The 26,333-nt window shown below is 35.3% G+C and overlaps 1 protein-coding gene across 10 annotated transcripts in view; it reads right to left on the reverse strand.

Moving 5' to 3' along the window:
- Nucleotides 1-26,333, reverse strand: part of TBC1D5 (TBC1 domain family member 5) — a 317,122-nt gene that overhangs the window by 183,167 nt on the left and 107,622 nt on the right. For all 10 annotated transcript variants that reach the window (XM_032746741.3, XM_030264948.4, XM_030264947.4 and 7 more), the window contains one exon: nucleotides 2,696-2,831. In XM_032746741.3, the coding sequence (XP_032602632.2) occupies nucleotides 2,696-2,795 (100 nt within the window). In that variant the 5' untranslated portion in view covers nucleotides 2,796-2,831. The remainder of the gene's footprint in view (nucleotides 1-2,695; nucleotides 2,832-26,333) is intronic.

The following is a 26,333-nucleotide window of genomic DNA, read 5'->3' on the forward strand; positions in this document are numbered from 1 at the left end:
TACTAGACAACATATTTCTGGAATCCTATCCAATATACCCTTTCAAGCTGACAGCAAATGAACAAAAAGCAGTCGACGCATGCAGTTTTCCAAACAGCTATACTTAAGAGCAATCCGTATTTTTGAGATTTCTTTAATTTTATGAAAACTGTGAGAGAATATCGTAACTCCAGCTGGACATGACATCTTCTGGTTCTCCATCAAATTTTGGTATCAACTGCACATGCTAAAAATACAACACTTCATGGAGATTTACAAATCTGAGTAGATCAGCAACTAAATATTTCTTTTCAGTACCCTTATCAGTGCTGTCTTTTCTTCCAATCACCTAATCTCAGTAAAGGTTTTTATCACTTTGCCTCCAAGGTAAGCATTCAGCCATGTTTCAAAAACACAATTCAGATGTCCTGATATTCTACAATATTGCACAGAACATCTCCAGTGGACCACCACTCAACCGTATTTCTGTGATTCACGATACAAAAAAAATTAAGATAGAGATTTTCACCAAGTTGATTCTGTATCACCCCTGAAACTTGAGGCTGCATTGAAAAGCCTTGTCTTGAAATACTTCTGTAAAGACAACGATGGATAGACTGCACGGACAGGAATGACTGTATACTTTGTTGCCTGAAGAGCAAACACATGCTTTATTTAAAAAGAAACTTCAAAGACCTATTCTGGATATATAAAGTTTCAAATTAAAATGCACTATGTGTTTCACAGCAAAAAAGGCTATGAAGATGAAATGGATGCTTTATATAAAATATTTACATAGATAGAACATAAAAAATGTACCATAGTTGGTAACCTTTATGACTTGGGGAACCATGTATTTACATATCTTTATCCTCGCATGTGCGTATGTGTGTGTTGTGTATATATTTTTAACAGTTGACAGCTGTTTTAGAGCATACAGAGATGCCAAGCTGAATGAGGGTCTTGATTACTTCAAGATTAGCTATCTAAAGTTTCTATTCATTTTAAGTGTTGTTAGTGCGAAGAGTCATTAGTCACTTCCTTGTCTCATAGAACATCAGCATACATTTACATTGTTAATGAACATTTGGGGTAAATGAATTAATGGCACTTTTAAACATCAATTCAATCCTAATAACTTTGTATGTCATAGAAATGTTAAGGTTGGGATAAAAATGAGAAACCTTTTCAGTCAAGGTAACTAATCGCTTCTGGGCACAATAAAGGGTAAAATTAACTTACACTGTTTTTTTAACAGGGTGAAAATCTTGCTTTTTCTTGAAACAGAGTTGAAGGAATTATCACTTTTTTTTAAAAGCAAATAGAAGTCAGAAGAAAATGTTTCTCTTTTTCTTGACTGGGGTAGACTAGAAGGAAGCTGTTTTTCCTCTTGAAAATGGTTATTATTTTAGGTTATAGAAAAAATAATTATTTTCAAGTTCTAAAATATGTACAAAAATGCATTTGGTTTATAAGGCTAAAATGGCTTCATATTGTTAAGATGTCAAATGTAATAGAAAAGAAAAACTGACCTAGAAAAGCTATTCAATTTAATCATCAGGTTTTAAAATACTTTTGCCATGATGTACATTGTCATTTTCGAACATTGAAGAAGCTTTGTAAACCAATGAAGAAACAGTGAAAAAATTAACTCAAAGGGACAAAAAAGTTTTACCAATATATTTTGAAACAAAACATCAGCTTCTTCTAAACAGAAGTAATAAACCTGACTGAGCAGAACTTGACATAGCTTTTTAATAAGCACTGGTAAACAGAGGATTTATAAACAGATACACCCACATAGAGTAGTTGATCTGGGTGAGGGACTTGGAAAATGTGACAAAGTTGTTTCAACTCTGTAATTTAAAATAAATTTTTTATTTTGCCCTCCTGGTACATGTGTTCAATGACTGGAAAATTACAGGTAGTTAAGGTGCCACTGTGTGTAACTGAGTATTTGAGGAATGTTTTCATGACAAGGACGAGCTTTCTCATTAAGCTTATCACTTTCTTCAAACCAACTACACTGTTACTACTATCAAATAAGTAGAAAAGATGAGCAAAACAGACAAGCATTGCATAATCCAAGCAGTTTGTTCTCACTGTTCATTAGGGTCTTCCAAATACTGCATTTAAGTAATTTGCTTCAGGTTTTGTAGTAATTTCTATCTTTAGAGCCTATTCATTCTATTTCAGCTTCCAGATATTTTTCCAAATAATAACATAGGGGATGAGTCAATGAGTCAAACAAAAATCAGACTTTTTATTTGCATCATTTGATCCAAAATAACACACTGAACTTTACTGCAGAACCAAAAAAAAAAAAAAAAAAGAAAATAAAAAAGAAAATAAAAGTAATAAAAAAGGAAAACAAACAAGATTATTAAACCAAAGCAGTGTAAGAGTCCATGCTTGAGAATGTAACATAAAGTCATGCTCCATTTCAATATTCTTTTGCTGAAGTCAGTGTTTGGTTTATGATTAAAAAAGGATGACAGTGCATTAAACATTTGGTTAATGCTTCTGTCTGTAATTGAAAGTTGACTTTTTGTGGTTTTCATTAGTGTCAGAGTGTTCCTCACATACGCTGAAATGTTCTTTAAGTTGTCCTGTTCAACTTCATTGATTGAATTAAACAAATTATGACACATGCAGTTATTATGACACACTTATATAAGGTATAAACTCAAAACAAAGTACAGAAATACTAACTCACCTTCTCCTGGCTTGTTCAAAAAACTCTGCAAGGGATCAATGCCTATCTCTTGTTCCTCTGTTTGCAAAGGGTGACTGGTTTCAGAGACAGAATGATACATACTGGCAGTAGTAAATTCTAACTGATGAGTATTTATCTGGAGGAAAAAAAAAAATCAGAGAAACAAACACTTCAGTATTCCTTCAACTATTTTTCAACCACGTGAGTCAAGAACAAAATTACTTAAAACCTCCCCTTATTTTCCAGGCACATCATCACCATTACTTGTCTAATTAGCAGAACAATACTGTTTCCATTTGAACGTTGTAAATGTCGTATTATTTAGAGTCCAAACAAATTTTTATAGTTCCTACAAATATCATACTGCAAGTAAAAGTCCAAGCCTGGTTTTGACAGACTGTAAAACAGGGCAAGAGTCTCTGTCCTTCCTCCTATTTTCCTTACTCATCTTTTAGTCTGATTCCAAGGAGAACTGATGCTAGTTCTTGGGCATGATGAAGATTATAGAGCAAAACTGAGGAAAGACCATCATCATCACTCTTCTGGACCCAACACTTTTCATCCCAGGAAATCTTCCTTTTTTTAACCACTTCTTTTTCAGAAATCATAGGTCCAATATAATGGAACAGCAACACACACACAAAAAGAGAATGGATTAATACTGACTGGGATGATAGGTCAATTTGGTCTTATTAAGATTTATATTAATTTTTGTCTTGGTTCTTGCACTAATTTGGTTTTGCAGTAGCCAAGAGGTGAAATGGCCACGGCCCAGAGGTTTTTCTATACCATGTCATGCCCCTAGCAGGGCAGGGAGAAGGGAGTTTTTTCTGGTCGAAGGGAGTGTTTGGGTAACGCCCGCTCTAATTTGGAGGGAGTGGTTGGTTATTATCTGTTGTTGGGGTTTCTGCAGTGAGCAAGAACGTTTCTTTTCTTGTCTTGTCATCAGTTTCTTTCTTTTCTTGTCATTAACATCATTGCTGTTACTGTTCATTTTTCTAACCTTATTGCTGTTTCCAATAAATTGTATCTCAACCTTTACCTTTTGTGCCTCCAGTTCTCCTCTCCATCCCACTACAGGGAGGAGGGAGGGGAAGGGGGGAGTCAGCAAGCGAGCTGTGTGTGCCATACAATGGTTTCAGTGAAAACTTAACTGGAGAATACCATTCCTAAACCAGCACAGCTTCCTAGCAAAATGCTGTTAAGGAAGCATTTTAAGAAAAATAATCAACTAGCTGGTGAACATTTACAAAGACATCTTCCAAAAATGAAGACCAAAAGGGAAGTAATGGCAGAACTGAAACTTTAGGAAATAGGTGTTGCAGATTCATTATCACAGGCTCCTAAATGAGACTCACATCACTATCAAGCAACTCAACAAGAACTGTTAGAAGTTCATTTGGGGAGTGCTAGAAGCTAATACTGGCTGCAACAAATTAGAGGATGCCAATAAAAGGGTGAAAAGCAGATGATGTTATGATATGTGCATAAGAAAGAGAAACGACCTTTCCAGTGCATTAACAGTGCAAGAGTACATTTATCAAGACTGCATTTTAGTCACTGTACAGCAATTTATTAACTCACAACACAAAAAAACCCTAAGCCAGCTAAATAGGTCTGATTTGCCCAAGCCCGCTAAGTAGCTACCTACGACTGCCAGATGAATTTTAAATATCACTTACTTTAACTGCTCTGTTTACAAGTATCATAACTTTCTAACAGCAAGAAAATTATATTTAGAAAGAAATATAAAAAGAGATACAGTAAAAGGTATGCATCTACACTTTCAGGACTGGCATATTAACGAATTTGAAATCACTTCAATTATGCTTTTCCTTTGGTTCCTAGAAGGTATGGCATTGACCATGTAGGCTTTATGTCTTCAGTTTACTGTCAATAAATGAAGGGGATCTGGGATTTTTAAGACCTTTTTATAAGTCTACACCTTCTTAATTTTCCTAGTAAGTTATGAGGAAAAGAAAACAAAACCTAGAAACCCCTTAAATAATAAACAAACCTAGATGGGCCACTATTAGGCAATTCCCTGAAACCAGTGCACCCAGGCTGTTTTCAAAAGTATGCTATCTCAGCTGTATTCCCTGAGGGGTTTACCTTTATTTGCCCTGGCACCTGTGTTACTGTGGTGATGAAATTATCATACCATCTCTCACTTCTGTTTAGCTAGAAGAGAACATCTGAAGGTCTTAAGAACAAGGAGTCAGTAACGGAGGGCAGGTAGGACTTACACTTGAGCAGTGGTACACCTTTATGTCAAATTATTACAATCATAAAGTCATAACAAAACACACCCCTAAACCACAGAATTGCCTTGAACAACTCTATACGAGGCTCAACAAAATGTGCTATGAATGTATGCATACCTCACGTGTTTCCTATGTAATTTTAAAAATGTAACAATGAAAACTGCATGAATGGAATCTTGAAGAAAAATATTTACAAACTTGTTAGCCCCTTAAATAGCATTTATCTGTAGTATTATGGCTGCAAAAATATAAAGAGATGTTTATAAATACCTGATATTTAAATAAATAGAAAATAATTTATTTAAAGAAAGAAAACAAAACCCCCACCAACTTTGCAGAAGTAATTTTTTCCTGCTGGACTTTTATTTGCTGCTCTTGTTCCTTTTGCTATACAGCTGTAAATATCTTTCCACTGATCAGTTGATTTTGTCTTCACTAAAATTATAAGCTTTTCAAACTGTGCTGCTTAAGTTTAACTTTTTATTTTTATGTTTCTTTAGAGATTGCTACACAATCTGACCAAGGCAGAACCCTGAGTGTCTTTCAAACTGAGAACCAGGAACAAAATTACCTTACCAACCATTTTAGTTTAAGCAGACAACACTTAATTAAGACACAGTATGTTTCAGACTTACACTGTCTTACATCCATAACATCTTATCAATTTAGCCCTAGTAAGTTTGCTCTTCTATGTCCTTTTCTTCTGTATCCACCTTCCTTTCTTTTTTAAGTACTCCCCAAATGCCATACCTTTACAATCTATATGCACCATAATTTACTTTACAGACTGTTAGAGCCGCTTTAAACAGCTGAATAGATTTACTTTTGATATCTGCACAGTGTTTTAATCAGTTATTTGTGTTTGTTTATGGATACATATGGTTAGAGTTAAAAAGTATCACTACCTATTAGTCTTCATTCCTTAGTCCAAGCAATTTTCTTTGCAGTTTTATACTGAAGTTCTTTTCTGCTCTTCTAACAAAGAGCAAAGGGAACTATTAAACAATTACAGTTACACTTGGGATCTTACTCTGAGACAGATTAATTCTTCACAGGTTTGTGGTTGATTTGTAATGGCCTATAACATATTGTTCATATTAAATAAGATACAATTTAAAACCATTCTCAGTGTGAAACAATAAAAATGTTATAAACCACTGAAATTCAATTACTGGATTACAAGACTTGATTCTGGCTAACCCTAACATCTCAGTGAAAGCACCTATTTGTACTTTTTTTTAACCTCCAAAGCTGAAGGGCTAAGGAACTCAAATACCAGCCACACTTCCCACTACTGGGAGTTCAACTATTCTGTAATATACATGAGAAAATAATTAAGACCATGTATGAAACATTTATCTAGTCATTGAAATTAGCAGAAACATGAATCCACTCATGAGCCCAAGGAAAAGGCAGTCATAGAGGCTCTTTGGCTACTGACTAAAAGGAACAGGAGGAGCCCTCATGTGCCATCAAGGACAGTGCCACAGGTTTGCTCCTCATTGAGCAACACACGTGGGGTGAATCCAGTCTGCCTTTCAGTGAAGAAAGCTTGTCAGAACATCTGTTCTCAACAGAGACCAAAAATCCCCCAAGAGACAGGCTCATGGACTCCAACACAGAACTCCACTAGATATTAAAAGGGTTCTCTGGAGGTACCTGCTTATAGCACATCATCTCCTCTCCCACGTCCTCCTCTGTATTCCATAGGTGATAGAATACCAACTTGTTTTCATTAGGAAAAATCTAACTGATGTTTACTGACATCTACCTAACAACCTCCTTCTACACAGCAGAGATAAACTACTTGCTGCATTAGACAGTCTGATTTAACATACCTGTTCTAACTCAGAGAACTTTCTTTTTTCTCACTGGGTATTTACTCTTAGTGAGTACTTAGTACTTATTTGGAAGTTGCTTGTTTCTTTGTTAGATGTGAGAAGGTTTATTCACCTAAGAGTTTACAAATATTTTGCCTTTCCTATTAGCTACTCTAAGACATTATGTGATTTCTACCACTTTTAGCCATAAAGCAGTCTTATATAATCATGCCTTCATTAGCATTGCCATTCTGCCTGTATACAAACCTGTGAGTTTGGAATGCTTAAACAAAATTACATTTAAAACATTCAAAACCAAAACCCACTTCTTCTCCAGACTGTCCATGGCAACAGCCTCAATTCAGCCACACTTCATCTTCTACTAATATGTGTAAGACATCTCTAGCTAGACAGAAATACAAGGCAAAGATGAAAGTCTAATTGAGATCTGTTTCTATCATTAGCTGTACTGCCAGTGAAGTACCCATCACTTTTAGACCAGAGCTGGGTGAAACATTGCAAAAACATGTACACAGAACTGTACAAGGCAGTAGACTAATCTGTAATAAGATTATAAGAAATGTTCATATAATAATATTATTATTATTGATGTTAGAAGATGGAAAATTCAAAATAAAAACAAAATCTGTTGCATTCGTTTAGCAGCGAGACTATTCACTACTACCAGCACAAGTGGTAAGATTACCCTTATCTCAAAAATGTTGATAAATCAGTATTTCATAAACAAAACATAGCACAGTTGAACATGAATACTGTGCTTTATTTCATGTCATAAGACATTCACTAATGCCTTCACTTGCCACAGATACTGAATAAAAGTATTCAGTATTCAAATAAGCAGTTTATGGATGAAAAGCATTGTTTTAGAAATGGTGACTAAATTAGTTCCATCTAAAAAACCTAAACCCACCTAAAATGCTTCCCTTAATCATCACTGTTTTACAGACCTTGAAAACTTACTTACTCAAAGCACAAAACACACCAAGACATCAAAATGAATGCTTAAGAAGTGAAGTGTATTCATACTGTTTGGGCAAAATTAGAAAATATAATCAGTTTCAGCAAGGGTATTTTGAACGTGTAACTGAGTAGGTGAAACAGAAATAGGCAAAGCTTGTACAACACTCATTTTTCCTCTCTTCCCTTACCCACATGGTAAAATGTAAGGAGAGGATCTGCAGGCTTGGGGAAGTACTCAGGATAGGGGCTGAAGAGCTGCCCAAGTTGCAGCACTTACTCCACTCTTGCTCTCTGACATCCTCTTCTAAACAATCAAGCGACAGAACAAAACATTTTATGCCTGAAGAAAGGAAAATAAGAACCCACTAAACTCCGAAGACAAAGCTAAACAATGCTGCTGAATCTTGGATATGCTAAAAATAAAAAATCAGTTTCCATCAGTACCAGCAAAGCTACTTAAATATCACATTTCTGAAAACTACTGAAGCGTACCAAAGTATTTAAATAATACTTTGCACTCATTCTATTAGACTGCATCAACCACCTTCTCCAAATTATCTTTGGGTCTTTATTTCATGCCATATCCAAAGTTTACCATTTTAATTACTTAAATTGATGACAAGTAGAGGAAATACTTGTTTAGCTAAGTGATAAATTAGCTGCCCTGTGAAGTCAAATTGATTAAAACGACCTCACTTAAAGCAAGTGTCTGATGTGGTAATGGTCTTATGAATGTTTTGTTATGTTTGACAGCATCATGTTATGAGAGTTCACAACTCTGCCCCTCATTTGTGGCTTATGAAGTAATCAAGCATGTTAGAACACTGAAGTTAGGATTTTCCAGAATGGGAAAACATTTTAAAGTAGGTAAGAAATTAAATAATAGGAGAATAAATGTGCATTGTGATAATTTAAAACAATGAAGCACAGATGTCTTCCAAATCATCTAGAAGCAGTCCCAGATCATGGTTTTTCTTACACTGGCCAAATAAAGTTATTCATCCTGAAGCAAGAATTAAAAAAAGAAAAAGTATACTAACTAGACGGCTGAGTAGGAGACAGTCCTAAATATGAACTTTGGAAAATGAGGACATGAGGACCATTTGATCTATTTCAAGCTGGATATTTTGCCAGGACACTCATTAATAGGTATTTTTGAAAAATCTGTTCTTACCTATAATTTTCACTGCTTTCTTCTTTGCTCTAGGAGTGATTTTTACTTAGGCCATAGAGACTATCTATCTCACAAGTACTGTGATCATCTCCTCTCCATCCCTTGAGCTCTTTACTACCACCATCTCTATTTAAATACAGAAGATACTAGTCCCAGCGCCTCCAAGAGAAAAACCGCCAAAAAACTCCACCAACCCAAACAACCCTCCCACACACACAGAGCAGCTCAAAACCAGCTAAGATGCCTACTCAGCCACTTCCACAGGTTGCCACCACCCACTGAAAAAACATGCCTAGGGAAGAACACTTACTAAGTCAGAAGAAAAGTGCACAATTTGACTAACTTTGGATAGGATAATGCAAGTCTGTTTTCTTTTATAAAATGTATTAGATTATGTATCATTAAAATAGAATGATGCAAACATAAAAAATGGTCTGACATGGTGGAGCAGATTAACATTAACATCAGCTGGGATCTAGAACAAAACAAACAAGATCATGCCACTGATGGACAGGTTAACAGCCAGAGACTCTGATGGTCATGAAATCCAATTAATTTTGTCCCATTTAATAACATTTCCTGCATTTTAACTTCTGCCTGTCTGATCTCTAATACAAAAACAGAGTTACATTGGGCTTTAAATAAGTTAATTAAGTATTAAAATCAATCATGTGAAAGTCTTAATATTTAATATTGTTAGATTGTATATCAAAGTGGTTTTATTATTTATTTACTCCAAACCTTTCCAGAATACTTCATGTGGCAACAGGGAGTCTGTATCTCACAAGATAAATGCATTTACAATGCCAAATAAATTATATATAAAAGCATTTGTCTTAATACATGTCATTCAATATTAAATATCACCCATTGGTACCACCCTGAAACCCTAATCCATTTTTACCAACCGTGCATTTGTATTATTCAAATGTTGTCTATTAAATAGTTGTCTCGAGAGCCACAGTAAAGGAATACATACCTAAGAACAATTATCATAGGAGCTTTGAAGCACTGACGACAGTTTTAACCCTACAACTTTCATGTCTTACCAGTACTTAAACATGCAAAGTATAAATTCAGAAGGGAATTAAAATGTCAGGGATAAGAAACATACACAAATAGCCTGGGAATACATGGCAATGTATTCTCTTGGTAATTCACATGATAGTTGAAAAAAAAAAAAGACAAAAAACTTTTCCTTAAATAAAACTTAAGATAGTTTTCAAAGATAGCTACGCATTTGTTACAAGCAGGGAACAGGTTGATGCATTTGCTGGTTTTCATGTTTCTTGAGGTTATGTGATTCTGCAAGAAACACTAGTTTGACTAAGGGAGAAAAATTTGAATAACGTAGAGAGGATCAAAATCCTTATGTCATGTTTGCCACTAACTTTTATAGCCACAGCCCCCTCTCATCTAGGTCAACCATTTTTTCAAGATGTAATGCTCTGAACAGTGTAACCTGAAATTTATGGCTAAACAACTTCTTTCTTCTGCACTGAAAATGGTGACAATGAAAGTATAAAGGATATCACCCATCTTAAATACCTGATACTATAGCTATGTGTTCAGTATGGTCTCACAAAAAACCCCAAACAAACAAAAAAGACAAAATAGCCAGCCGAAGCAAGTCTCCATTCTGCAGTTTGAATTTCCAGAAAACAAAACAAAACAAAATCACAAATCCCACAGCCTTAACACAGAGCTATAGCTACACTTAATGCAAACCTATGTGACCAATCCACTGTGAGGCTGTTAAGAGAACTTTGATCTAACAGTGACTGCAAAAAAGAAATACCAGCAAACCAAAAAAAGATCCGAAGTCAACAGCTAAATGTAGCCTGTGCCCTCAACATTCTTCCACCCACAAAAACTATGTTTAGCACCAGATGTGAAAACGTTATGTTGATGCATTTTCACAGTTCTTCCTTTCAACTGAAGTCTCCAATAAAGGCTGCTCATAGTCAGAAAAACTGATAAAAATGAGATATTCCCATTGTCTGACATGGCTAAGACTTGAGCTGAAGTACTGTATCCATCTTTAGTCAGATAGCACAGGACAAAGACCAGTTGCTGCAGTCCAGAGAGAAGCAAGACCTATTATGAGGATAGAAAATATAACCTATGACATAAAACTGAAAGAAACAATGTTTTGCCTTAGTGAAGGTTAAAGAGAAGAAGGAAAAATGCCATAAGAGTTCAAATGAACTCATCATTCAACTAAAAAGCTACTCCCTTTTCTTAGAATGATCTAGAGGTGGTAAAAACCCTATTCATATTAAAAAGATTCAAACAACTGGAAACATTAAATGAAAGAAATACTTTGTTTTATTTTAGAATATAATTTATCTACCTGGTTACAAAACAGTTCAACATAATTTAAGTTAAAGTTTTGTTCTTCCAAATATGGTTACGTTTACTGCTGTTTATGGTATGCTTTTAAGTATTTAAGAGTTTTACTTTCAGAAACACACAGGCACCATGCTATGCTACACACTTTATGTTTTAGTAATATAAATGTAACTCAAAGGGCCAAAGAACGTCAAGGCTGAAAGAAATCATCAAAACGGTGAACTGGAAAAAATGGCAGCTTAGCCTGCAGCCTTACCCAAAATGATAGTAACTAACTTAGACACTAAAAGTGTATTCAATGAAGTAAGTTTCAAGGATATCACAGCTTTAAAGCAGTAAGCAATTAATCTTGGATTCAGCTTTTATTCTTTCACTATTTTTAGAAAACAGTTTCCTACAGGGGTTGACAGAATTTTTATAGAAACACCAGCATGGTTATGCACGCACAGAAGCATTTACATCAAATCTTTCTCTTCTAGTTTTCTCTTCTATATATGCAGATGCTAAAGCAGCATGGTATCGTGCTGAGGTACAAAGAAAGTTGGTGGAAACCTCATTTGCTAAAGAATATGAGAATTTCATAGGCGCTTTCAAAGGAGCAGAGAGGCAGAATTTGTTTCATGCCATAAATGAAATTTCTATATAACATGAATACCCATAACCCATGTTCACCTATGTGATTCAATCCTAGTTAGTGATTTCAAATCAGACTTACACAGAAAAACCTGAAATCTGATTCTACTGCAGAGCAATGACTGCAGACTGCAAGGGTTTTCCACTACTTCTGCCGATAGGAGTAGTATCTTACTTATGTCTGAAATTCACACTCAAAGGAAAAAGGAAGTAGGGCTACCCCTGGTAAAAAAATCTGCAGAATCTTCTTCCCTTGGTTACTCCCTCTCATGCCCAAAGGCTCCATCTGTGTAAGGCACAGTATTTCTGTCATGTACTGCCTGCTCACATTGCTTCCCTTCAGCCTTGCCAAACCAGCAATAACAAAAGCAAGATGCCTAGGAACCCCTCTAGATGTTCAATATTTTTGTACAATGCTTAGTCATACCTAGGATGTAGTGAGTTTCAAACAGAAGTATCTAAATGAAAATAAATAAAATAAAATACCTCAAACAAAGGAAACCTCTTAAGACTTGCAAACATAACCTATGGATGAAACCTGCTAACTTAGCAGGTAATTGACTGCATGAAGATATTCTACCAAGATACCACTTCTGCTAAGACTAACATTTTACTCAGGGTTTCTGTGGCAGGAACATATCACTGTATTCTGTGCTACGAAAAAAGATGACAGGACAGGCTCTTCCTCTCTTTTCACTCTGCTGCTCAATACATCCTGATGCACTGCTTTTGTTTCTGGTAGTCAGGTACTCTTAGCACTGATTCCTGCCAAGGTTCATAATATTATAAATGGGAGAAAATTATAGTGCAATAATGTTCCTTTTTTAATAATTTGATATCTTAATACAGTGGTATCTGTTACAACTTATTTTTCTCTCTCTTGCTGCTCTCATATTTTTCATTAAAATTTTTGAGCAGCTGGATGAAATGTTCTCTATTTTCCTGTACATGCACATCAAACTTCCAAGGGAGTAAGTGGTCTTGCTGAAGTCTTCAGACACAGAAAAGTGAGGCTGATAAAACCCCTCTGGCATAATGATTTCTATAATGCACTGCTACATAGAGGCATTTATTCCTCCTAAAAATTTTTCTGGGCAGTCCCTGCTGCTTGCCAGAGCATGTAAAACACAGGCACAGAAGTCCCCAGTGCAAGCAGCATGGCACATCAAGCACACTGCCTGTACCACCTCAAAACCTGAAACAGATAAAGCTCTTAAACAGCAAGCAAGAAAGTAGTATTTTGCAAGGTATACAGGAGCAGAAATCTGGCTTTTAAAAAGGTATTTAATTCTGCAGAACTTTACCATCAATTTATAGTAACAATAAGAATTTGCAAAATAAATCAATTCAGAAATATAGATAAAATACACTGTTTAAAGGGGGAAATATTAATAAATGTGAGTTGCAATTAAAATTATTACTTGGTTTGGCAGTAAATTTGTTGTGACCAACTACTTCTATTTTCTTGACCTTAAGTCCAGGGTTGATTTTGCTTTAGAAGTGGGTCAGCACATACTGGACAGGAAGAAACAAAAGCCTGGTTTTGCAGGACATTTGTGGACAACAGGTGAGTAGCAGAACAAGACCTTAGGTCTTGGTGGCTAAGAAAACCATTGCCCTGAGATTTATATATGCTCCTCTGCTCTGGGGAATGGGGGCAGAACAGTGGGCAGATTCTCTAAGATTTTTTGATTTTTATTAGATAATACAATAGATTGATGGCTCCTAAATACGTTAAGCTTTGTTGAGTGCTCTCTCTAATTCAGCAACCACTATGACATGACTGAATCTCCCAGTGTTCTCTGAATACAAAGTTTTGTGGTGTGTAATCAGCAAAAAGAACTGGAATTTCCTCAAAACGGTAAATAGATTTGAAGAATTGTATTGGAACAACAGCTGTCATTATACCACACAGAAAGCTGACAACAGCTTTGAGGCTAAGCTTTTAAGCCCATTTTATTAAAAAAATATAACTGATGTAAACAAGTTATGGTTAGAAAACTCCTTGATTAAATTTTTCTTGTTTTTAGAAAGCCTTTTCATATAGTTTTCTTGTCTGTGCCAGACAGACCAGTATGACTTTTTAAGAATATTTAAGGTAGATATCCCCAATATCTGAATCCTGAAAGCATTCTGAATCCCCCTGGACAAAACAGCTGCTTTTGCATTCTTCTTTCCAAATGTTTTTATTTTCTTTTTCTGTCTCTCTGACCAAATTTGTTAGTTTCTCTCTCACCCAACGCACAGAAGACCATTTTGCAAAATGGCAGTTTTCAGATTTCTTTTTCCTGATATAGACTGTATGATCTCAACCTGGACACAAGCAAAAGCCTAGAAAAAATGTTCTTTTTGCTATGATGTTGCATTTCTGCTAATAGTTGAGATAGAGAAGTGCCCTAGTTGAGGCAGAGAAGTGACCTAACAGTAGCAAGGCTGTGGACCACTCAGCGCATTAAGAAGACTGGAATCAGAATTTTGAACTGCATCCAGAAGTAAATGGAAAGAAACCAAGCATATAGAATATAGGTGCGATCTGTTCTCGCTTTTCTTTCTTACTTAATAGTAAGGCTGTGCATCTTGGGGCACCTAAAATTAGTAGTTGCTTTTGAAATTCTGGTAATGTATTATTAATCTCTTTCTCCTAAAAGGAAGACAGAAGATGGCAGTAGCAGGTGTTCTTAACTTCCTGATGGAAAAGGAGAAAGAAGTTGACCAAGGGGATAGATCTTTCTTCAAAAGAGGGGTAACAGACAAAGACTGCCTAGCTGAGATGACTATTCTGTCAAACACATATCACAATTCCACCTGCTGCCAAGAACGCTTGAAGGCAGCAGATCCTCTGCCTACTCATCCAAACTCTTGTGTTTTGGAAGTTCCTGTTCTTTACTGGGGAAGAAAAAGGGAAATCCTGTTCTGTTTTAGCAGCCAGACTTATAAGCAAACTACGAATACAACAAATCCAAATAACTAATATTAATTATTTATCTGTTTTGGTTTAGACGTTTTGACAGCATCTGATCAGAAATGAAACTCAAAACATGAAGACAATTGAAATAAAATTATTTAGAAAGGCAGGAAATCACTCCTTTACTATGCCATTCCAAGTCAGCTTGCTTTCTCTCAAAGAACCCCACATAAGACTCACTTCACCCATTGAAATAACTGAACACAAGTATTTTTAACATTAACATTTATTTCTAACAAATGCACCTAGTATATCCGTGTGAAGTTAGTCTGAATGATTATATATCCTTGCCTCCTTTAAATGCAAGACTGACTCTGTATTTAGTGTGGCTCTCTCAATGCACTGATGTCAGAAACCAATGAAGAAATAGGAGTCACCTTCCAAGGATATATACACAGCCTGCCCTGTAAAAGGTAACACAGGTGACAAAAGAATATTTTAACTAAAACTGTTTGCATTCTCAAAGCCAGTAGGAATGACCATGAGAGAGAGATCTGCACGAACGAACAAGATTTTCACTTTGTTGGATTCTTTCTTTCATGACTGAAGCATCATTTGACCACCGAGCTCCTCAGTTCACAGATAAAATGCTTTAGACCTTATCCATATCCTAATCCACATGTTAAACTTTTAAACCTATTATTTCCAACAAATGGCTGATTCCATGGATATGTGCCATGCTGTCAAACCTCTTCTTCTGATTCATAGTATTAATGATCTTTAAGAGAGCATCTGAAACATCTACACTGATTTTCCTTCCCACTGTTGCCTTGGTGCAGAAGATGTATGAATATTTCTTCAACTTTAATACAGTAATTATTTAATTTCAGATCAGTTCCCTGAATAAAAGGCTGCCATAACCATCCCAGGACTTACTCCTCCATGTCACTCCTGTACAACTTAAAATCAATTTACTCATTTTTATTCTAGTTTATATTTAGATAGGCCATCATGAAAGAGCCCAGAACTTTTAGCCTAACCCAGGTCCTCTTTATGCCATATGTATATGCAATCTACTACATCAATCAAAACGACTCACAGTTCAGATGATGTGTACACAAATAAATGTACTTTACCTAGAGGTCAAAATGATTTCTGTAAGAGCACAGAATATTCTCTTGTTTTTAGCTACCTCCCACAACCATGAAGTATAAAAATTTAACAAGCTGCAAAATAACAAACTGAGCACCATACATCGAGTTTCTTTAGTGTCACGCTAGGAATGCTATAATTATAATCAAGAATACACTTCACTTTTAACTCTGTTTTTACTGTATCTTTCTACCTTGTGGCCTGTGGTGGCCTATGCCAGTGTTAGAAAAAACATGGCTGGGGGAAGGAAAGGGTAAAAAAACCAAAAACCATCCCAGCTTTAAAAAAATCAATTCTGCTACTCTGAGATCATATGTGCAGGAACTGAGGTGTGGATCTTGGCTTTTTAAGATAATGCTTATATGTTTTGCCCTTACTCCTGTCTCAGTTTTTGCAACCATATAATACTGTCTGGGGTGATCACCATGACAGTGGATAAATCAGGATTTCACTACCATTAAGTATGAATTGCTTCTTAACAAGGCTACAAGTCAGCATAGCTCTTATTTGGCAGAACTGAAAAACTTTCAAACCTGCAGTACAAAGGCAGGATTTTAAAAAAGTGTTTTAGAAATGCTAAAAAGTAAGATAGGCTGAAATGTATACCTATCAATTCATTGGTTACATGAAGAGAAAGCTGCCAGACAAATGCACTGAAAAATACAGAAATATTCATCTAAACATGGTAAGAAAAACACACTACTGAAATGCTGATGATCCACTTTTATGGTTATTTTTATCTGGACAGAAAACTTCTTTCTTTCATAGACATTGAACAATATCGCATACAATGAGCATAGAAGTTTTCTAAAAAAGCCACATGATTTATTCTTTGTTCAATTTGACTAAGCAAATAAACTTATACAGCAGAAATAAAAAAGGAGTGGACATGTTATGCACCTGTCGATTCAATTAAATTATTGTCTCATATAAGTATGTGGAAAATAGTTTCTGAACTTGTCAGGAGAAAGTGCAGAGGCTGAATCCTTGCTACTCTAAAACTCTCATTCATCTGATCAGCTTGGATAGTCAGCTTTGGTGCTCTGATGTGCACGTGCAAGGGCCACTGCCCTAGGTTCATGATGATGCCTTACCCTGAGATGTTTTAATCTTATTTGCTCATCTGAGTCCATTACATAACTATTTCAGGAACTCTTTTGTATTTCAGTATTAGGCATATTTCTGGTAGATATTTGGGAATGTAATTTAAATATACTGTATGTTATTGTGACTCAATAGGTATTCAATTAGCAAAGGGGATTGGCTGCATTTGTCCACCTCACATTAATCCCTGGAAAATAATTAATATATACCTGTTGCTGGGTAATGAATTACTGAAATATGCAAATAAAAATATTCAAAGGGCCTTCACTGATTTTATGACAATTAAATCCATATCTGTGATATTCCAAACAACCCTAATTCTTATTTTCTTAAGTGTATTCATGTACAGTGAAACAGAAAAGTATACTCTTACTTTCCTTACAAGAAAACAGGATTTGAGTTGGAAGCCTAAATGTCAACTCTCAGCACTATAAAATTATACAGAATAAGGAGGAAACAGGGCTGATAGTGCATATAAATATGACAGTGTATTAGGCTGCATTTAATTACCAGTTCAAACAACAACCTGATCTAACCTTTGACAAGTAAAATAAATGTTCTGAATAATTTAACCAAAGCAAACATTTGCTGTTAAATGCTGGCTAATTATAGTAAGAGTTGTACTGAGAGGGGGGAAAAAACCCAAAAGAGATGGTAATTTATACACTTCTCCTGCAATTGCTACTGCAAAAGCTATTCCTTGAAACCCTTGAATTTTTTTTCCATGTGGGATAGCTATTAAGTATCTACTTCTGGAAAAAGAAAAATCTGTCTGTATTTAAAGGATGCAAATAAGGAAATAAGGAAATAGGAAAAATAAGAAATACTCCAAATACAGAAAGTAATGTAACATTAGTTTCAAGAACATCCATCTTTTCTGTGGATGGCTTTGTGACATGAAAGGTCTCTGTTTGAAATGTCCTGTACCACAATGAAAGATAAGAAAGGGCAGAATAATGACTAAGTATATTTCAAAGTGTTGGTGAAAAATCACACAAGAGCCCTCATTATAGGATATGGGAGCCCAGTTCAGTCATGTCCACTGCACTTCCAAGAAGAGTAATAAAAAATTGAAATTCTTTCTTTATATGAAAATGAGATCAGCAGTTAAATGACATAAATAAAACATGGATATTCTTTTAAAACAATCCCACTCAAAACATGTAATGATGAAATAATTCCACCACTGTGACTTTTTCAGATTTATTATTATGGCCAGATATATTATCCATGTGAAACACTGAACTTGTTTCAAAAAGAACCTAAATATCTCAGAAAAACAAGCATTTAAAGTCAGCATGCTTTGAATATCAGAGCACCAAAACCCATGAAATAGAAACCAATAGAAAAAAGGTGGTCTTTTTCGTTCAGCACACATGCTTTCCAGTTGTAGGCTATTTATAAAGAAATTAATGGGTTTTGCTATCTTTGGGCCAGGAGTTTCACTTATTTGTGTGATCAAAAGTTATCAGGAGCATCAGCTGTCTATCTCCATGCCAATAACTATGATTCAGAAGAATCAGAAGACCATGAAAATTTCACAGACAAACAATGTATAGTAAACGAAAGAAGCCTATAAATCCCTAATCTTGAATATATATTAATATTTGAAGGCTTTATATAATCTGCAAAGCAAAAAGTGAAAACCATTAAGAATATTAAAACTGACTCTAAGTATGCTCCCCTCTTTTCCCAAAAGTAATTTGTGTGCAGATAAGTTCTGGCCACCAGTTTCTAAGAGAAACATATTATTTTTAAGTTACCTTTTATATTTTCATAAATATTTAAACGCTCCCTGAAATTTTAAATATGTTTATAGAGACACGGATGCTAACATTCTTAGCCTCTTACAATGAAAAAATATGAATTAAACTGTTTCTTGCACATAATAAGATAAAAACATTTTAAAAGAAACAAATATAAATTCACCCAAAAAAATTACCAAAAATTGTTCACTTGATAATGAGTCAGGTGTAGTCATGAAATTGAAATGGATTTTTTATCTTCCAGTGTAAAATGAATATTAGATAATTGAGTTTGAAGGTCATTACTATTCTTGCTCCATAGTTCAGGACAAAGTCCTTAAGCAAAACAAAATTGTAAAGAGCTTGACAAGATCCATGCCTGACACTGGAGAAATCCAAGTACAGAAATAATATTACACTGTGTCCACTGCTTCATGTCAAATGGACAGCGATATGCACTGTTTTTTCTTATGCTGAGGCATCCATAAAAACATCCTCAGCTGTATTTGGACAGGACAAAAGAAAATCTGAGGCAGTCATTGGTAAATGCAATGAATCAACTCCCCCCTGTTATTGCACTGCACATAAAACTTTGGCATTTAAGCACAAAACTGGAATAGGCTTTCTCTAGAGTTGTTATATTTGGGTTCTGCACTTGAAATGTTACCAGGCCAGTAAGGCAAATTTCACTACGAGGAGATATCTTTACCTTTCTGTGAATTAAAAGGTAGCAAGAAACAAAAGTAGCCACTCAACACTAAAATTTTATCTTCTCAAAAATACTCATATTTTAGATAAAAAATTAAATTAACAAAACCATCCAGGTCATAGGTTGTGAGGGCTGATGGGAAGATACAAATACAGTAATTTATATTTAAATAATTAAATATGGTAAAAACACTGTACTAAAATGCTGATAGTTTATAAAAACCCAAAAAAACTCTCTCTGACATAGCTGCAACAAATATACACTGTTACTGAATATCATTTTAGGTTTGGTCTGACACAGCAGGTGGTGACTTGGAAGGGCAATTATAACAAAATAATTTCGTTACATATGTACAGGTACTTCAGTGTAAACCCAGAGGGAAGCCCTGGATTCCCACAGGTTTACTTTATGGTAAAAAATTTACAGTATGGTATAATACTTTACCCAGTATGGTACACCTTGGAGGACAATTCATCCAAGTAAAAAAAAATATCTCCAACTAGACCACTAAAGGAAAACAGGAATTTCTTGATACTGAAACTAGTCAAGCATCTCCCCTGACTTTATGCACCTAATTTTAACCCTGAAAACTACAAGAAGTAAAGACTGAGTTAGTCCTACATATCCATGCTTTTGGGCAATAGGTTACAGAGAAATCAAAAATCGCAATAAAATAAAAAGTGGAAAGGATTTCTGACCAACAGAAGTCATAGCAGAGCTATTACTGTGGAGTTCTTTTTGAACTACTCCAACATTTCACCCTGGTAGTCTGTTATTATAAGTAACAATTACTTGAATCTGTACTGGAAGTTTCCTGCATATTTTAGTTTGCATATACTTGTAAGGTCTTCCTAAAGAGAACTCCCTTTTGTGTAGAATGGCTTTATGATGTGGATTAGCTTCCACAAGGGATCTAAATTGACAATAATGAATTCATTTTATATAGTAAGCTAGACTTAAATGAGAAGTGAAAGGCCAGTGCCAACAGAGTTCAGTGATCAGCCACTGTTGTTCTCTCTATAATTCACTGGTTGCCTTTAATAATTACAACATTGCCTTGATAATCTGTAGCTGAAGCATACTGGAAGGAAAGGAAGAGAGAATGCTTCTTGTGTTAATAGGAGAATTGATTTTTCTAATCTAAATGCAGACCCACAAAAACTGCAAACAGAGTATTTATAACGAACATCTAAGAACACTGATGCTGGTTTAAACTAAAATTAATTTATATCACTCAAATCCGGAAAAACGTAATTTCAAGCCTTGATCTTATTAGGATACTTAATGTAATCTTATTAGGATGTGAGCTTCTATATATCAAAGTGTTTTATACATTGCAAATATATTTTAAAGAGCTCCATTAAACAATACTGAACAATTCACTACTGATCTCCAAACCTAGTTTCACAGGGGCAGATTATTGGATCTGCAGCTAATACAGCAGTAGAGGAGGCAGTGCCTTCACACAGACAATATTGCTGCTTTACAGAGCTGGCTGTCACATGAGTGCTAAGTAAGTTTCCAGGACTTTCTCATCTCTTAACTGTCTGAGATTTAGCAATGAGCAGTATGCTTTCCAAAAGGACAGAGTACCTACAGCTTCAGCGGAAGCAAATGAGGATCATAGATGCTTAAAATTTCAGAAAATCAGGCCTGGTGCCATATACAAGGAAAATGCTGCCAGAAATGTCACTCACAGAATCCATGCCTGCCACTCCACAGGGATTCATATATGTTTAATGATGGCTAGCAAGTACAGAGAGCAGACCTAGCTAAGGAAAAACAACAGAAAACCAGGCAGCAGGCAAGCGATGAGCACTCTGTCTGCACTTGTATCCCCACTGGCAAAGTAAAAGTAAAATGGTTAAGAAACCAGTAAAACTGATGCCAAAATCGAAAATGTTTCTAAGGACTGCAGCAGACCTCAAAAGATAGTTTTTAATTTAATTTGAAACAGTTTCAATACTTCAACATTAATGTATGCACATATATATTAATGAAGCAGACATGTTAATCCCCCCGATGTCGATGTCTGTGAAGCATCTTAGCTCTTCCCTCCTTCACCACCAGCCGTGTGTAAGTAACATACTGTGGCAACATATGAATAGTTCATAGCTCCAGCAACAAATGAATGAATGAACGGTGACCTAAACACAAGCAGCCGTTAAGGTTTCTGTTTCTTTACCCATCAGCTATTGCATATATGCCTGGCAAACAAGTGTGTTTTCCTGACATGCACACTTGTCTGTTAATAAGTTAAAGAACTATTTCAGTCAAGAATCTTCGTGTTTTTCCCCTACACGCTTCGTTTCTCGCTACATGCATTAGAGTTTTAGTCTATTAGAGATGCTCATGACAAACCAAAGAAATGGAGGTGATGCTGCCAGGGACTAAGGTAAAGGATGCTACAGTGTCCTGAAGAAGCAGAAAGGGTCTGTCATTGCTTCCCTTGCACTTATGGACAAGCTTTGTGAAAAGCACCACTAGAGCTTCCAGTTAGCACTCCTGTTTGATTTTAGTGTGCATTTATACACCCTTTTCAAGACTTTAATGTACTAAACAAACTGTGAGGCAAGATAAAAGAAAAAAATGTTAACATTTTAAATGGCATAAAGTATTAAATAATTCCAAGGTGGTAGGGGTGGTTTTTTTTTTTGTTTGTTTTTTTTTTTTTGTTTGTTTTTTGTTTTTTTTTTTTCCCTGAGGTGGGTGTGTTGTTATTTAGTTTGATTAGGCTGTTTGTTTTTTTGGTTACTTTTCTTGTTTGACTTGGATTTTTTTATGCTTAATACAAGAAGAGAAAAACAAAAACCTCACACAAAGAGCCATACCTGTCTTTTTCAAAGGTTCAGCTCAAAATAACTCAAGTAATAACCTAGTGCACATTATCAATACAGTGGGTTCAGAGATAAATTACACTGTATTTAACACCAGTGAAACTAAATTCCAGCTGCAGAATCTTCAGCAGGAAACATTTGTAAGAACAAACACTGGCCTTTAAGGGACCAGCAGATAAAATTATAAGTGAAAGTAGTTAACAAAAATACTTTTCCAATTTTAAATTGAATGACTGACACAAACTTACCCGTCAATTAAAACTCCATAGAAATCCATTTTTCAAATATTTTATCTCAGTTTAAAAATGGAATCCATTTTTCCTGTTATCTACAATATATGGTTCAAAATTCTCAGCCGCTGCAAGTCTTGCAAAAAATAATCTCTGCAAAAATAAGCTTGATGAATTCAGACAACCTAGGCCAAAGAAAAGACACAGATCCTGCAAGCTGTTAGTCCATTAAATGAACACTGCTCTAACGGATTAGTCTTTTTAGAAAGTGGAGAAAAACAGAAGGAACTCTATCTGCTTGTGATAAACAGATTTTTTTTCTTTTCTCTATTAAACTTTTTAAATACAGTGGAGTTTTGTTTTGTTTCTTTTTAATAAAAAAATTAATTTGGACAGTGGATCAAAGGAACTGAAAGCGTCCTAGGGTCCAAAGTGGATTACCGGCTCCTTTATTCTTGAAGGTTGCATCAGGTTGCCATCTAATTTTTAAAGCCAAAATTTGTAGGGAAACTGTATTCAATAACCAATGTTTAAAACTTTAATAAACTCTTTACATTCCATACACAGAGTGTGTTTATGTGGGTGCTACAGAAATGACCAGTCTTTATCATTCAATACTGAGATTAGCTCTGCTGCTTCTGCCATCAACCCCGGACCATATATCAAGTATGTAATTTTTTTTTAAAAAGAACTTCAGTTTACATGATACCAGTTTTCTCCAGTTTTCTCACTATGTTCTTAGACTTTTCCAACTTCTTCTTCCTCCCATTTTTTAAGTAGTCAGAAATATGCATATTTGTGAGTATAAGGTGTGTTAATGCAACATATATATTACTATGTAGGTAAAATACTATCTTTGCTGGATAAATGATGCTACTCCTTTTACTATGAGATATTAAGTGACCACAAGAAAAGAAGAGGTTGCAAGATATTATCTGTAAGAACATAATGACTTTCACAAATGAAGAAAATGATTACCAGAAACCACTTGTTATGAACAATAATTTCATTTTCCTGAACTCAAACCCTACAGCGTTCAGCTGATTGAAAAGTAAAATGGCTGCAAAAAAAACAATATGGGTGAAAACAGAATTTGTTCTTATTGTCAGAGGCAAAAGTATACAAAATGGTAAAATGAAAACTTCATTTTAAAATGTAGGTGACACAGATCTGTCTGAGATGAAAGGTATGACTGGGCAAAGAAATGTCCTCTGATCAGATTGACACAACCAGAAAGATTTGGTAACTGCAGATTCTGCAGGTCCCTACTGCTGTGTTTCCCAAAGCACACGGAGGGATTATATTTATGTAGGAAGAAATTTGGAGAAGTCCTGGAAAGAGAGTGAGTCATAATGGGAGGTGGACTTCTCCACTGTGTCTAATACAACAGTTGTTCTGCAGCATCATTTTCTAGCTGCTTGGAACCAAACTACCAGTTTTGCTGCAGATTTAGAAGGCATTAAGTCAGCCTTAGATTCCCTCCCTCTCCTCTCTTTTCCTTGTCTTCCCCAAATACTAATTTAACCTTTATTCTTGAAAATTATTTACATTACACATTAAAAATAATGTGACCAAGATTATAGGAAAGACACCAATTCAAAATTTAACTTTCATTAATAATGATCTATTTTTTATGATCTAATCTTCTCATTTTAGGACTTCCTTATGTGTATTAATATATTTCTATTCAACCAGAGGTAAGAGGTTGCATGGACACTGACAGACTACTGAAGGAGAAGAGACTCTTTCATGATAAGCCAACATAGCCCTAGGCCAATTTTGGGCATTATTTGGCAAGCATTAATGTATTAGGAAAGCAATTTTTCAAGGTTCAAATGCGCAAAATGCAGTGTGTATTATACAGCTATTAAAAAGTAGCATTAACATGAGACTGAATACATCTTGTCTATGTAATTATCTACTCAATTCAATATGCCCACAGAACATTTACACACCACTGAAAATATATAAATATATAAACTTCAGTAAGAAACATCTCTACTGTACCACTGTCTGGGGTAGGTTACGCTCCCCATTCTTTCTTGGAACCATATCCAGTAATATTATTCAAAAACATAACTAACCAAGCTTGGGACTCCTACATTCATATCTACAAAAATTACGAAAAAGCAATCAGAAATTTCATGGACAGTATACATACTTATTAATATGATCTGTTTTATTGGGTCCCAGTGAAAACATCTTATTAGTTCAACAATTAAATGATTCAGAAACCATCCACACTATTTTTGCCTTTTAGCAGTTCCAATCAGTAGCAGATCTAGGTGTAATCAACAGCAGCAGGGGGCTTCAGGAAGCAAAACAAAACAAAAACAGTAGGGATCTTTACTAGTTTACAGTAATTTGTACAAGGAGATGTTAAATGTTACTGCAAGTTAGCCCAAGATATGGGAAAGCTACAGGAAAATTCCCTATTATGTACAACTACTATTTCAATACAGCAATAGCAATATAATAAGCTTTTACCAAAAATCGAGTATTTAAAGTTTACCAAATTTCCTTCCAGATCTAGAACTTCTTTATCCCTTTTTTACCCCCTCCATTTTACATTTACTGTAACAAGATCAATATTTGGGTTACCATGTATTCAGAATCCATGGATGTCACCCCTTAAATTTGTGAGTGGGCTGCACGAGTGATATAAAGTCCCTTTTCTGTAGGAGTTGAGCACATGGTCTAAACAGCACTTTTAGCCCCTGCTATGCATGGTAGCGAAACTATATTTCCCATATGTTAGTGCTGACAGGCTGACTGATATAAATTCAACTCAAAGAAACTTACATACAAGTTATTTTTATGCTTTTTAATCCTTTTCCTCTATTAACAGTGTCCCAGATATAAGAGAAGAATACATTAAAGAGAAATTGATAAGTGGTGCAATAATTTATGCACCCTTTGAGTGCTAGGACATCTGCATAAAACGAGGCCATCGCCTTTTTGATGTCAAGGATCTTGGGATAGTTCCAAATTTTAAGTATTTAAATCCTAAGCTCTTAAATTCCCATTGATTTTTATCATAAGCGTGAAGAGATAAGCATGCATCTATCTTTTTGAATCTGCCCTTGTTAACATTTCTGAAAAAAATGTACCTAGCCACAGCCACGCAGCACTCACACAGCACTCCTAAAGGACAAACAATGAACATCTTACAGTGAAAGGCCACGTTGCCATATCTGTAACATTCCTCCTAATTCAAAGCAACTTTGCATAAAAAGAGCAATTGAACTTTTGGACTGAGGCACAGGCAGAGACACAGTGATAACACACTCTCACCACTTCATTTCCTCTGCAGAACCAGAGAAGTTCTGTATTCCCTTTTTTGCCCCCTCCATTTTACATTTTCCGTAAGAAGATCAGTATTTGTGTTAACATGTATTCAGAATCCTCTCTATCAGGCACTCTATGGGATGCTTTCTTCGTGGCCAGTAAAGACACATGAAATTCAAAGTTCTTTGCAGATGACTGTCTCAATGACCACAAAAAGAGAATCAGAAAGCCTTATACTTCCTTCAGCCTCTTGAAGAGCAGAAGGTCAAAATTATTAACATAATCAGATTAAATACTTACCATATGGATAACTGTATTTTTTTCAACATTGTAATACACTTTGCAGCCCAGCCTACAGCTCTAGTGCACAGCTTTACCAGAAACTCGAGTGCAGAACTTGCTGGGGTCAAGCCACAACAGAAAAAAGCACCAAATGGAATCCCT

The sequence above is a fragment of the Taeniopygia guttata genome, chromosome 2, assembly GCF_048771995.1.
Source record: "Taeniopygia guttata chromosome 2, bTaeGut7.mat, whole genome shotgun sequence".
Classification (NCBI taxonomy): domain Eukaryota; kingdom Metazoa; phylum Chordata; class Aves; order Passeriformes; family Estrildidae; genus Taeniopygia; species Taeniopygia guttata.